Consider the following 15840-nt stretch of genomic DNA (forward strand, 5'->3'; position numbering starts at 1 on the left):
TCAAGTGATGTTCCATTACCGTACTTTTAAGTTTTCTACGCGCCATCTTTTACTCTCTAGATGCTGTAAGAGGAGTTTTTTCAAACTTATCCTGGGCACCGTCTCCATACTTGCAGGATTGGAAAAATATTCTGGGTGCCCAATATCTTTCAGCAGTTCTTTAACCCCTTCCATGCTGATGACGGCCCCCAACCGTCATGCACTACAGTGCTCGTGTGCTGATGACGGCTGGGGGCCGTCATGACCGCACCCGCGCTGAAATCTGCAGCACAGGAGCAGAATCGGCCCAGCATGGAAGGGGTTAACGTATCTGAACCATTTGATGTTATCAACACCATCTAAGGCCAAACAATCTTTTATTATATCTCTATTCAGGGTTGTCTCTGGGTTTACCCAGACATTGTGCCACAACAAAACTGGGGAAGATTTTATAATGTCCGATATATATGGAAGAGCTAGTTCTTTATGGACTACATATGTTGCTGTACTCTTTGGGATTGCCAATAAATATCGAAGAAAACTATTTTCAACGTGTTGGATGGAATCTACCTGTTTGATCCCCTAAAGGCCAGCCCCATATGTACCAGTCGAGATACATTTGGCCTTGTAGATCTGTAATAGTTCTCCAACTGGTCTCCTACCCAACCTTTTTGCAAAATTAATAAGAGCGCCCGTAGCTCTTGAGAACGCAAGGCCCCTAGCAGTTACAGCCGCCTGCCATGAACCCTTTCTATCGAAGTTAATACCAAGGTTAGAGAATCTATCTATGTTCTCCACCTTTCTCCCATCCAAGAAGATTGGGCATGGTATCCTTCTGTTCCCTGTTCCACAGGACATAGTCTATGTTTTTGAGACATTCACATGGAGACCTCTGATTTTCATAAATTCTGAAAATTTTCCCACTGCCTTTTGCAAACCCACTCTTGTCTGGGACATAATTGCTGCGTCATCCGCGTAAAGAAGTATGGGTATAGATATCCCATTAACAGTAGGGTAGTCGTGGTATGTTTCGATGAGTTGTTCTCCAACCTTATTAATGTATAGGGTAAAGAGCAGGCGTGCTAGAATGCACCCCTGTCTTACTCCTCTATGGATCTGGGACTTCTCAGAGCACTCGCCTCTCCTAGAGTATCTGACACGTGCACCTGCCCCATTGTAGAGTTCTTTAACAAACGTGAGACATATCATCCCCCATCTTGAATTTCCACACAAGGTCTAGGTCACTATCTCTTGTGTACTATCTAAACTGGAGCATGCCAATGGCCTCTACCATGGATCATCTTAATCAAATATGAAAAGACTGCAAAGGATTCAGAACTCTTCTTCCAGACTACTCCTACATGTAAAGTCACAAGCCCACATCTCCCCTGCCTTGAGGGCCCTAAATTGGTTACCGGTTGCCAGAAGATCCATCTTCAAGCTGCTTTGTATCACCCATACAGCAATACATGGAACAGGACAGCGTTTCATCAGGAATAAAATCACCAAATACATTCAACAAAGGAACTTCCGCTCAAGATTGCCGCCTCACCTCAAAACTCCTGCATACAAGGAAAAAAAACATGGGTGGTACATCTTCCTCTGTACAAGCAGCCAAACTATTGAATTTGTTACCCTCAAACATACGATCCACTGATAACTATTTTATGTTCAGAAGAATATTCAAGAGTTGACTCTTTCCTACATAACCACAATACTCAAACACAAATGTACAGCATATCCCTGTGTTTGTAAACATTTATACTTTGAGTATGTGTATTGCATCTAAATATGTGTATTTCTTTGTACAAATGTGTATAATAGTTATGGTTTTCACAATATATAGATAGTCTTTAGATCTGCTTAACAAATGTATATATTACTTATGGTTGATATATATATATATATATATATATATACACACACACACATACATACATACATATATTATGTGCTTCACATGTTTATAGTTCACTGCATGGTTTTCATACAAGTTATTTGATTGTATGTTTATAGGTCTCTGCTTTATTTATCTATCACAATATGTAAATATTATCATAGCTATTTTATCTACAGGTGTTAAACTGTTGAAATATTAAGGAAACGATAACAATAAAATTAAAAAGCTATACAAATACACTAATCAATTATATTCAAGTACAGCAGCACGTGAAAGCCTGAGTTTATACAATACAACCTTAAATCTCTATATATTACCTTCCTGATACATATATACTCTGTCTATGTGGTTATGTATCTATATATTTATTACTTTACTCCTACTGTAGAAGAAGAAAAACTAAAAACACCTTTGACTCTCTCCAGTGAACTACTCTTTTTCACGCTATGCCTCTCTCGATGTATCGTCTGCCTCCACTCTTTGGCTCATCCCAAAACTCACTTTGCTACTGTCCTCGCCAGAGTAACCCTTTCTCGGCTCTTCCCTCGTCTATCTCTAATTGGCTCACCCCAAATCTCATTTTACTACCATGATCTCCCAAACAACCCTTTCTAAATTCTTTCCTCACGTATCCCTCCTTTAACTCATTCCAAAGCTCATTTTACTACTATGATCACCCTAATCCCTTTCTAGAGATTTTTCCCTCCTCCATCTCTCCTCTTACTCTTCCCAACCTCATTTTACTACTATCTTACAAATAACACTTTCAAGACTCTTCCCTCTTCTATCCTTCCATTATCCTATTCAAGACAGTTAACAGACTTGCACACCCACCATTCAAATAAACTCATATATCCCTAAACAAGTAATTCACCACTAATCCTTTTTGGGTTCTAGCGAGCTTGCTACTTTCCGAAAATCCCTCGGTGGCTGGTCTGGGATAGTAAGCGCTATATAAATACAATTACAATTAAAGACGTGAAAAGCAAGCTTTGACACTACATTCCTGCATCCCAGAAAACAGGCCTAGCACATTGGTTTTAGGAATGCGGCCTCACTGATCCAATAGCTGGCTGCTCTTTGATCTCGCTTTCCTCCATTAATTTCTGAAATTTGCTTCAGATCCCATTGTTTTTTTTATTGTCATCACTACAGTCGATGCCAGCAGTGATAATGGCGAGGAAACTTAATTCCCATTCTCTCATTCGACCTTTAGAGCTGGTAACAGTCAATGTTGTGACTAAGAACCTTGACTGTACTGTAAATAAAGGCAGAGGGCGGGGGAGGCTGCCTGTGCATTCCACCTGCACACCAGGAAGTGCAGGGAGGGAGCTCCCAACGCAAGCAGAGACATGTTTTGCGGATTTGTGAATCAGTTCTTTTTTTATTTTCTTTGGAATGCCTTAGCCAAAATACCTAATTCATTGAATGTAGTCGCTAATAAATACAGGGAAAGGGCACCACGAGTTTCTGATTTGAATAACAACTAGTGTTTTTTTAATGAAAAAATCTAGCTCCAGCCTCCAACCTCACTGACTCGACCGAGCTCAAATTACCTTGTGGGTAAGGTGTGTCACGTCAAATGTTATTGGCTGCGCGGGCAGCTCCGGGGCTCGCGCTGTGAGCCGCGGCTCTCTTTAGTATCACTTCTTCTGCTAGAGACATCGGAGCGCTCGCGCCTGTGTGAAGAAAGAAGAGACCCGCCCTTTCGGAAGTTTGTCAGGCGCGAGGCGGGGCACCGGTGCGGATCCCAGGTGTCTGCCATCGAGGCCGCTGGAGCTACGGGAGAGGGGGCAGGAAGTACTGCCGCTGAGCCGCTCACTGCCCGTGCACCTAGCGCCGCTGCCCGAATCTCAAAATGGCTCTGAGAGTGCAAAACCAGGTGAGTGGCACCAGCCACCCTCCCTCGTTTATACGGCTTAATGCATAACTTACTTCGAAATGGCCACGCTGCAACCTGCTCTCGCGTGCTTGCAAAACGTGTCTGGCGGCACATTGGAAGTGTTACATTTTTCAGCGCGACTTTGGTTGACCTTTGCGCGTATTTTTATGCAATGTTTTTTTTGTAGCGTATTTTGAAGAGTTAATAATAAACGACACAGGAAGTGTTCCGTGAAAAGGCACTTCTAGAATCGCTTAGGCAAATGTTTGGAAATTAAACGTTTTCACGCGTTCTGATTTCTCTAACCTGTAATTGTATGGGATGGGATATTTGGGTGCGACTGGACTCTTGCGCACCTTCAAAACGTTGCAATGAGTTACTGTTGGGATGAATACCGGCATGTTGACTGCCGTGGTTTGTGGGGACAGCAACTGAAAGACCTATGCTTAGCTTTGAGCTTGGACTTTTAAGTTGGATCAGTCAGTTGGCAGCTGTAAACTTAAAAGTTTTGAACTACTGTTTGATTTGTAAACATATTTTTGTAGCCTGGCGTGGCCGTGCTTGGTTTTTAATTCTATGAATGGTTAGTGAAGCACGCTCGCAGCTTGTTATTGAAGTCGGGTAGAAATGCCAGGTCACCGAGGCAGTTTTCTGTCACTGTCCTGGCATGCCATGAACGGTTTTGTTGTTACATTTGTCAGTGATCCATCCCTGCTGGTAATTGGCTTGAGTGGGAGTGTTGCATGCTCTGCTTGGCTTAAAGTCTAAAACCTTGGACCTTGCAGAGGAGCACAAAATAGTGCAGCTGGTGCTGTGGCACATCAGCCCACGAGTGCGTGGGGGCCTCTGCAGCCGAGCTGAATGATTTGAATAGTTAGAAACCCAGGACATTTCTTTTCTTGTGGCCGCCTTTGAGATCCCTTGGCTTTCCCAGTAGAGTTTGAGAACAGACTTACCGGGGAAAATGCATCAAAGCCCATCTTCTTATACATATAAGACGATTGTATCAGGGTGCTGTCCAGAGGGTGGCACAAGTCTTCCTGCGATGTTTACCTACTTGCTGGCCTGCCCAGCTGTTTTTGGGAACAGCTCTCAAGTGTTACCCTGCCCGGCCCTCTAAAATGACTGCATCCTCAGGCTGGGAATGGGAACACTTTGAGGGATAAGGCATGGCTTTAAGTGGCTTGAAAAAGTGGGGTGTCTCTAGAAGGGGGTTGGCCAAAGAAGTGTAAACTTTAAATTATCTCTAAGAAGTGTGATCTGTGTACTTAAGGGCGTGGCATAAACCATGTAAATTCATATTCTGTGCTTCACACACTATACTACCTGAACAGTGTTTGGGTGCCTCTGGACATATCACAAACATGTGCCTAGACCTACGTGCTTTGCCAATGTTTCTTAGCAGAATCAAATGCGTAACAAAATAATTTTGTTGAGAATGATTAGAGGTGAAAATGTTTCAAATCTGGGTCTGAATTAACTGTTACTAAAGTCTATGGAAGAGGTAATGATCTTCAGAGTTCCTCATTCATCCCTGAACCCCCTTCAGCCCTCTTTCGCTAAAGTCTTTCACTCTTTGGACACTAATGCCCATTTTCTCCTTAAATTTTCTGAAATCCTCTATAGGCATATCTCACACCTGATCTTTTTCTTCTTCAACACCCACTCTTCACTCTCTCCGGCATGTAATTCCTATGGGGTGTTTCTTCAGGAGGGGGTGTATGGGGTGAGACACTTCCAAATAAATATATTCTTGGCGTGGTAGTTGGGTGCTGGGGCTCTGAGTCGGGTCAGCTAAGGCTTTCAGTTAGTCTCATTGTGTGCCAAGAATTAAAGACAAAACAATGACCTTTGATGTAAAACAGAAATATACATTTGATGGCTGAATTTCAAAATATGAAATCGGATAATCTGGACTCAATACCGGCTTGCCCAAATTATGTGATCCTAGGAAACATATTTCACAGATCATCCGTTTGCTTTATTATCACATATGAGAGCTTTTATTTACCTGAGTTCACAATGTGCACTGTGCAACAACTGTTAAGATTTTAATAGACTATAATGATCCATGTACAGTAAGAATCGAGGTCATGTTTAAGGTATACATGACACTATAGAGACTTGTCTCTTATTTCACTAATGGCATTATCATTGGGAGGTGAGCCATTAATATTTCTAAGTTCATGTTTAAAAACTATCACTTTTAATAAATCTCTCTATTTCTGATATAAACTGATGTACTATGGTCAAACGCTTTTGCATTTTAGATTTAAAAAAAATGTTTTAGAAGAGACCATCATATTTTACATTATATCTGTTGAATAATATACATGCCAAACTTTATAATGGCTTGGCTCGTGCAGAGTCGTAGAGCCAAGCCAGACCCTTGCATTGGCTCTGCTCCCCCTATTAGTTTGTTGATGAGCCAGCCTGCTATTTGCAGCCTGGGCTTAGTACACAGGACTGTCAATCATTTGATAAAATGATTTGTAAAAGGCGAGAACTGGAAACATGGCGCTCTTGCATACATGCACTGATTTGACAACTCTACCATCAAGGGTTCTCAAAGCAGAGACGAAGAAGAGTGCAGTTTATCTGGTTCTCATTTCATTGAGTGCTTTTAAAAGATTCATTTTTTGAAGTGGAAACGTAACTATATGTGTGACCTGATTCACATAGGTAACTTACATTTTTGTATCATTTACACCTTTTGAGTTTGTTTACGACTTTTTTGGCTGGTCCCAAAATCAGTGTAAATTTAGTTCAAACATCTAACTGTTGTGGTTTTTTTTTTTTTTTGCAGTAATACTTTAGAAGTACAGTTTGTGAATAGCTTTTTGTAGCACTACAAAGAGTTCTACAGAATGCAGATTGTGACTAGTCACCCCCCTGTCTAGAGTAAATTTACACTCTGAATTTATGTAGCAAACAAGTAGTTAATTTACTCAAAAGTGCAAGTTACCCTTTGAATCAGGCCCATATAGTGACTGACTTACTAGAAAAATAGTAAATCTGCATCCTTAGAAATGCTCCTTGAATGGATGCATGCAGGGGCGGATGTAGGCTCATGGCGGCCCTGGGCAGGGAGCGTAGGTAGGGGGCCCCAGAAGAGGGTGGCGGGGCGGAGGCCAGTGAAGAGGGGGGGGTTCAGGGTGTTTGGAAGTGGAACAGAGCCGGAGGCCGCCAAATTCCTGCCAGGGGCCGCCACACAAATATGTATCCATTCTCAGATGATTATTATATTAAGGATATATATTGGCGTGGTGGCCCCTGGGGTTTGGTGGCCCTGTGCAGGTGCACAGCTTGCACATGCCTAAGGCCGCCTCTGGTGCATGTTTTCTGATTATTAGAATTCACATACATTGGTAGTAGTAGGTTTGGAAAGCTGTGCCTGATTCAGGATTCCCAAGCGATACCAAAGGGGATGATGGACGGAGCGCTTGAGCAAATCAAACACTCACCCCCAGTCAACTGATCTGGGTATAATCCATCATCATTCTTTAGCTCAGTCCACCACCCCAGTTCAGACATGGCCATATGCAAATCATTCTGACCCTGTGCCTCATGGGAGCAGTCCAGCCTGAACTGCTAAGCCATGTCTTCCCTGGACCGGAAACAAGCATCTTGGGACCGGTTTCGGGTTCATAACCCTCATCAGCCAGGCTATCTTGAATCCAGTGTCAAAGTGAGCAAGTGATTCAGAATTCCGGGCATACTACTGGCAAATAAACACCCAAAAGGTGATGGGATGAATGCTTCAAATAGTAGAACCAGTACTGCTCAGGGTTGCATTCCAACACATCGTGTGTCACCCACTATGCCACTCTAGACAGTTGGTACATTTAATGCAAATCAGTACTAACCCTGTTCCTCAACTGTCCAACCTAAATCTTGGTCACCCCACCCCTTCATTCTTCAGCTCACTGCTTTTTTTTTAGCTGGGAAATTTTGAGATTCCCACTTCCTGAATCTCACTGACTAAGCTACCCACCTGTTATTCTTATCTCTTCCACTTCACCATCCCCCACATGCACAACTCAACTGCAAGTATTGCATTTTCTTTTCCTTTAGTGCTGTCCTCATTTTGACAGCTCTACACTTTCTTCACACTTTCCCACAATGATACTTGGCACACGAGGCCAAAGATTGGATATGCTAGTAGTTTGTCCATCTTTATGACCCACTGACAGACTCTGTGAGAAACTGGCAATGCCTTCTTCCTCAGTCCCAGAGCTTAAAATTGTGAAAGTGAAACCTATCCACAACCTGGCTTCACCCAGACACCCGGAGGTGACTCATTTCACGTTATGCACTACACCACAGTCATGTATTGCCTGATGAAATAAAACATGATGCACAATGAAATAAAATGCAAAATATAAAACGGGACTGCATAGCTGATATGGGTTGCCTCATGGGTGTTTACAGTGCCATTGTTAAGAAATCAATCACTGTTTTTGTCTATTTCAGCAGGGATGTGGAATTCCTATAGCCCTTCACCCAGAACATATTGTTTGGGGTAAAGGGCAACAAGTTTTCATTTGTATTTTGTCCTTGGGACAAGTAGCTTTGGCTTGGGACCTTTGGCTGCCAGTTTACAGTACCACATTATAGATCAGGGAAAGGCATCGACTGCAGTTAAGGTACTATTTGTGTCCATGTGATGATGCTGTTCAAACTTGTGTTTATGGTTCATTAATGCAAAGCCTTAATTATCAGGGCGAGTGCACTAAATAAATGTTGTAAGCTCAGATTGTACTACTAACAGTTGTTCCAGTATGAAAGCGTGTACACGCTTTCAAAATTTAGCAAGATGGGGCAAAATGCAAAAACATTTCACTAAACTACTGTAAAAGTTAGGTACCATTTATTTGCAACATTATTTAGTAAACTGTGTGTTGATGTATGCTAGTATTTCCCCACATTTATAATGGAAATCAGTGTAACCAGTTTTAATATGATTATGGGAAACATAAAAATAAACAAGCATTGGTAAACCAGTAGGTCTCAAATTGCTGGTCAGCCTTTTGGTTTTGTCAATGCATAACTAGTTTTGGCATGGTTTTTGTAAACCGTTATTGGTGTGGGAGCTGCTGGGTCCTACCACAAAAGAGAGAGTGAGTAATTAAAAAAAAAAAAACTAAAAGGGCATGATTAATGCCAGACCTAATTAGGGCCCAATTATTAAATAAACTCTCAAAAGTGCACCCATGTACTTGCATTAAGTGCAGATATACTCCTTTGGAAGTCACTCCACATAGTACATTCTCACAGTTTATCGTCCATACTTGTTTCTGTACTTCAGACCCCGATGCCCTGTCATAGGATAGAATGTGCTTGGGCCTCTCGGTGCATTTGCTTTGCAGGGTATTTTCTCAACCCTTCCTGAGTGTACTTAAACTAACTTGGGCTTTACAGTAGGTGCTATGACTGATGTCCTGTCAGTCCCTGCCTCATCATCATACCTAGATAGGGACAAGTCCAAGTACCCTCAATTATTTACAGGGCTGGTAACCTATTGTAGCGACTCTAACCTGCTCCCCACTTTGCCTTCTCAGATGTGTTGCTCTTTCTTCCTCTGGATCTTGAATTACTCCAGCCCTACGCATAGGAGATCAGGACAGAGTGAAATATGACTGGTGAACGTAGGCTCTGATGCCAATGGGTGGCATTTGATGGGTACCCTTAGAAATAGGACAGCAAAGACGTTCATATTTTGAAGATACTAAGGAACATGAGGATGGTCAAAGGGAAGGGAGCACAGTGGCAGATAGGGGTACTGGTACAGACTATTACATGAATGTAGTTTGTAGTGTTTGTTGTATTACTCACAAGTAGAAGAGTGTTTGCCACCCATATTGGTGCAACCAGTACCTGTTGACAGTTGTTGCCCGTCTTCGGCACATAGTAACACGTAGGTCTGGGAATGCTTAAAATTCCTGGGGCATTTTAAGTACCACTCCAAAGCATGCAAGTGCATCCAGTGGGTCACCAACCAAATGGCTCCCAGAGGAGCTGAGCAGAAATGCAAGCCCTGTTGGTGAACACTCTACTTCTGGCGAGTAATTAAAGAAACTATGAACGGCACAAACGCAATGGAAAAATTGGTACTCACTTGCTGGCAGTGTCCTCCCCATTAACACCAGGACAATGACTTGTGTATGATTTGGATCCAAAGAACGTGGCAGAAATCACTGGTGTCATATGTGGTCCATAGGCACATTATCAAACTGAGTAGTTTATTAGTGAGGTTTCTAGGCACACAATGATAATAATTAGCACACATACATTTCAAATTTATTAATTAATATCACATTCTCCTTTCATTGGTTGGAGTGTCCACCTTTTTGCTGTCTATAATGGAGGCATTTCATGATCTACTTTGATAGCTTTTATGACTATTATTAGTATTATTATCCTCGCTTTATGTGAGTGCTGGATGAGCTTCTGATATCACTGTAACTTAATAGATATTTGTGTTATCTAACCCAAGAGGTAGCTCTGATGTCTAAAGCTGGGATGTATACAGCTTTTCCCCAACCTTGCCCCCTTCAAAGTAGCTTCTCAATAATTTAAATGTACTCGGAAGAGCTTAGGGAAACTCCTAATTGCCAGTGGAGTGTGTCTGGTTTTGTAACCTATTTGAACATCTTTCCCGGGAGGGGTACGCTGGTGCATGTGAGTCTTTATCCTACTTTCTTAATTTCTTTGTTCAGTAGGATTGATCAGATGCATTGTTCTTTCATTTGCCTTTCTTAAAATATACATCTGCATGTGTAGTGTTCCTTGGGAGCCTTGTTTTTATTTGCTGTGATAGAGTATCAAAACACACACATCAAAATGTTTTGTATTAGTTGAGAGTAACTATTTTCTTGAAACTGCCAGCAGAGAGATTTTTGTTGTAATTTACCTCAACTTCACGTTCCTTCTTCAGTGAGACATTCACTGTGCAGCCTTCCCGTGATGGGCCTAAGAGATTCTTTTTTTTGTGTCCGGACTAAGAACTCTTTTTGCTTTGTCGTCTTATTGAATGAACAACGTCCTATTCATAAAACCAACAGCTTTTAAATGTAACCATCATTTAAAAATGTTAACACCAAATTAATACAGTATTGTTGGTAATAACAATCATGTAAACATTTTTATCTTCACTACAGTCTCACACTGAATACCTTAACCTTGATGTGTAGGCAAGGGGCACCTTTGTGGTGCAGGTCCATACCAGTGTGGTGGGTCATACATCGGGATAAACTTTCTTCCCAGATGTGATGCTGAGCTCCAGAGGTCCCTTCCTGCCAGGGGTGAGGCCAACTAAGACTCGATACCTACCCCTTGATGTTCCTGCACGGTCTGTTGCCTATGATGACCTGTGTAAATCTCTAAGTATCTCCGTCTGGGTCAGGACTGTCGCCCCACTGCCATTCCCATGGTGTTTTTCTGATTAGAGGACTTCTCACTTGGATGAAATAACTCTTTGGTTAGTGGATTTGTGACCCTGCCTTTATCAGGAAGGTGTTAACTAGTGACATTATTGACTGTTGTGGCAGATGATTTGTTTCTCAGGTGGCAATGATGCTGTCTTGAACTCATTCTGTAAGTGATTTGGGTTTTCATATTGCCAGGGAACCCTGGGATTCCTTTTGTTGTCTGGTACTATGCACCCACGGGAATGAGCTTTTTAGAACTATTCTGTGATCTAGGGTATTTCAGTTTGTATGTTTCCTTCAAATTCTACAAGTGGCTGAGGGAGAACGATGGCACGCACCTTTACTCCCATCACTGGGACCCACCAAACGTGGCTTAAAGAGTATTTTTATTCATAAAAGCCTATTGTGCTGTCAGGTAATGGGTGTTTTTAGTGAAGGGCCAACGTGACTGCTGGTTGCTTCATGCTACTCCACTACACTTAATCTAATTTAATAACACTTCGTAAAGAAAGATATCGAAGCTTGATGACCTACCCTGAAATGTAACTGTTGAAAATTTGCTGCAGAGTTATTTTCCGTCCCTGATTTGGAACTCCTATGTTCTTGTAGACCAGGATTCTACCTTTGTACCTTTTTGTTTTTAGTTCTGGAAAATTACTTTGAATAAAAAGCTTGCCACTGACATTTAGTGATCTGCAGGTCATATGTTTGAAAGCCAGCAAGTCCAAATCGTTCTGAGGTTAGTAAATGTAGTAGCCTTGAATCGGATTATACTAAAGCCTATCGTTTACAGTGCTACGATAAAGCAGAAGTGTGGTATGAAGCACTAATTAAGAAAAAGTTGTTGCATTACTATATAAAGCGTGAAAACTCCACTGTTACAAAAAAACCATAGATACGATTTTCCAGGATCTTGGTTGGCGTTCTAGATGCTCTTTTTGGCCATTAAGTTACCCTTTTAGTCTTCTATAGTCTTCTTGTACCGTATTTTTTATTCTTTTGTATGTTGTTTTTTTCTTTGAAGTTGTGTTCTTTCTTTTTTTATATTGCAACACGTTTAGATCAAGTTTCATCTGTGACTTTTCAGTTTGTTAAATTTATATTGGATTTTATTTAATGGACTACAATAGCACATCTATTCATATTTTGTATGAAAATTTGAACTTTGCACAAAAGATTCCGGGACCTGTATATAATAAGGTCTTGCAACGGGTTTCTACCACTTTAGTTTTCAATTGTAAATATTAATGAACTGTAATATTGTGGACCTGTATATGTGATTAGGAACCCTTTGCACAACTTGATGCTTGATTTGTTTTCCATTCATATTACAAAGCACACAAACGGTAGCCTTAAGTTTCTGATGTCCAATTATATTTTACTAAGGAAAAAACAAAAGAGCCATCGGTGGACCATGATCTTTATACCAGCACGCATCTCCTGGGCCTAAGGAGCTCCTCTTCTCTTCATCAATACTTGTGTATCATTTTGCAACATATTTCAGATGCATTTGCTCATTTAAGGTATTAGTATCCATGTTTATAAACAGATCATTACTGTTCCTGATTAGATGTATATTTATGTTCAAGTATATATATAAAAGGTGTAATGTCTCGTAGCTTGTAGGATTGCTAAGGCCATCGGAAGATGTTTCGGACCGTTGCATCCTGGCCAAAGTTATTTCTTGGCAGCTACACATACAAACCACTGCTATTTGCATCCACTTTGTACTAAGAAGGTTTGATTATGGTTGTGCCATATCTGAGAATTGCACTGGATTCTGGTACAAAAGAATACCTCATATAAAGCACTTTTCGTTCTGCACTGGATTTTGTGCATGGCAGGGTCTGGTTTCCAGAGGAAAATGTTTACTAAATATCCTCCAACGATGAACTAGCTCTCTTCATCCGTGCTGCTTTTCTCTGTCCAGAAGTGGAGTCTCACCAAATGGGGAGGTAGATCCTCCAGAGCACAGCAATCCAAGTAATGGAACTCTTTACCTCTCATACTCTAATTCAAAGATCAAAACTGACAACGGGTACTCTCTATTTGATCTTTGGTCCAGGCAACTGGTTTTGGGGCGCTTTCTACAGGCCCGAGAGACCTTATGGGGTAGATTCCGCTCTCTATAGTAGCTCTTCCTGATAGATCGACCCTAAACACCTGTAAACAATGAAGAGAGAAATTTCACAAATACATACTTAAAACATGTCAGATGTAGGTGAAGACCTGTAACAAAACTGGGTTGTAGCAGAAGAAACTTGAGTGTGCACACTAGGCTCATGCGGTTTGGGGCACATCAGTTTAGGCGGTCGGCTTGAGTTGCGGTATGTAATTGTAACACTTGGAGCATCTTCAGCGTGGAAAGTGCTTTTAGATTGAACTTTCTAGATGCTGTTAGAGGTACTTAGTGACACTAATACATAAATAAAATCTCACCTCGCTGATCTAATCCTCATCTAGTGCTGATGCTACAATAGACTGCAGGTTTCAGTAAAAACTATCTTCTGACCCTACAACATAATTGCTATAAGCTTGCTGTCTCTTTCAAAGATGGCGGTTTCTTCAGACAGGCTCTAACCTTTTCTTAAAGGCTGCCCTGTCTTTGAATAGGAATATATTGTACAGTTGTTGGTTAGATAATGAAAATGTAACGCGGACGTCTTGGATCGAGGTTTTGCAAGTTTCTCCTCTGTATTGTGTTGGGATTCGCGTAATATGTTTGTCTAGCGATTCCTTTTTATGGTGTTTTACAAGCCATAAAAAGTGTCTCATGGCAGGATCTGTGAGTTTTGCATTAAAGTGAATATTTTAGATGTTACTATCTCAAAATATGTTAACTGGTTGCTTTGCTGGCTATGTAGATGAGGCAAATAGAGCAGCAGTGAAGAAATGTGGCTACTTTTCAGAGTTCGGGACCAAAATAGACGGTTCAGAGGGACTCTTTATTTGTTATACCATCAATATAACTCTCAATAATACAACTAGTTTACTCACTTTTTTTTTTCTCCAGATAGGTATATTGTGTCATATACAAATAACATTAGCGAGAGGGGAAAAAAAAAGATGGCGGATTGAAGACGCCACTGTGGTGCAGCGGAGTCTGAAGCTCCCTAATCTCCGTATAGAAACTACCGTTTAACGGTCACTACGACATGGATTCGGCTAGAGCCTAGGTTGCGATGTAAGGCTCAAAGTAGCGCTCTTAAAAGAAGTTTTTGGTGCGCTCTCGTCACTTACCGGACCCGCCGATGCTACAGCTTTTGCTCCTGTGAGGTTTGACTGGGCGGGACGCCCGGTCTCCTGAAACGCCGTACTGGGCTCGGCGGCTGTTCTTCTCTTGGCTCGGCTACATCGGCCTTGGATCGCATTAATCTCAGCCAGTTATTACGGCTGAAACGCCGCTACGAAAATCAAAATTTCGACTAACCTTTTGCGGTAAAGACATGGCCCCTAAGATCATTCTGCGGACATCCCGCGCCGCGAGGGGAACTCCAGTAGCGGAGGATGGTCCCGACCAGGGGACTAACATTGCAGCGGCACACCCTGAGAGTGCGACTGCCCGGGGCACTACAGGGGCAGGGACTTGGATACATTTACCGGCCTTGTTGGAAGACACTGGGAAGCGCGTCAAGGTGATCGACCCATCGACCGGTAAGCTGCAAGTTATACGCCCCTCCCTATTCCCCGCTCCAGATAAAACATTAGTAGCTAAGGTTAAAACGGCTACTGTTACTGGCACCGCCACCTGTTCCAAGGGCAATAATGTTTCTGGCTCTTTGAAAAAAGACATTTTGATTAGCAACTCTCCTGGGGGCTCCAAAAGAGGGCTACGGAGTGGTATACTCGCAATCAGTGAATCCGCTGCCGCCGATCAGGAACAAGGGGACATAGAGCCTGAACCCGAGTTAAGTAATGCTGATCGTGGCGAGGTACTGGGGAATACGCATCTTGAGCAGAACATTGAATTACAGGAGAATAGCACGGATGAGGGAACTGGGTCTACTGAGCACACCTCTGAGAGTGGGGAAAAAGCGGAAGGGCTCTCTAATGATGAGTATGAAGAAATCTTAGAAGAGGAAGAAGAGACGAGAACGGGGTCCTCCGCAGACTCCGCAAAACAGCTATCGAGGAAAAAAGGAAGAGCTAAGGCCAAAGTAAACTAAAGAATAAAAGAACACTAACCCTTCTACTCTCTCAACGGTGATATCGTTTTCTAATACGCGAGGGAAACCCATCAGGGATGAGAGTCCATTACGCAAGTGGATCCAGGCAAAAGGGGGGGGTTAAAACTATGGCATTACGACTTTCAGGAAACCGCCCGACTGAGATAGCTTACCCTCTAGTTGAGGCTAGTGGTAACGCTTCCCTTCCTGAGGACCCGGCTGAGGTTGCTATTCTTGATACAGACTCTGTAGAAAGGGGATGTCCTGAATCAAATGGGGTAACATATGGGGCAGAGCAGATGAATAGTACTGACAGTATTCAAACTACCACCATAACCCCATCTGCTATTGCTATAAGGACTGAAGCAATGGGAAGACGCCAAATGGGGGAACATACTTCTTCTTTAAACGTACTGTCTGATATTTCACTTAGCACCACTAATACCGTAGAGTCCGGTCAAACAGAGTTCTTCCTTGGCATTA

At 42.1% G+C, this 15840-nt stretch overlaps 1 protein-coding gene across 2 annotated transcripts in view; it reads left to right on the forward strand.

Annotated features, from left to right (window-relative positions):
• The first annotated feature begins 3192 nt into the window (after positions 1-3192).
• Positions 3193-15840, forward strand: part of LOC144818377 (tight junction protein 2-like) — a 290321-nt gene continuing 277673 nt past the window's right edge. Inside the window, exon 1 of one of the 2 annotated variants that reach the window (XM_078675737.1) lies at positions 3193-3761. In XM_078675737.1, the coding sequence (XP_078531863.1) occupies positions 3738-3761 (24 nt within the window). In that variant the 5' untranslated portion in view covers positions 3193-3737. The remainder of the gene's footprint in view (positions 3762-15840) is intronic. The other variant, XM_078675738.1, reaches the window with a different exon arrangement.

Source organism: Lissotriton helveticus, chromosome 2_1 (genome assembly GCF_964261635.1).
Source record: "Lissotriton helveticus chromosome 2_1, aLisHel1.1, whole genome shotgun sequence".
In the NCBI taxonomy this organism is placed as follows: Eukaryota; Metazoa; Chordata; class Amphibia; order Caudata; family Salamandridae; genus Lissotriton; species Lissotriton helveticus.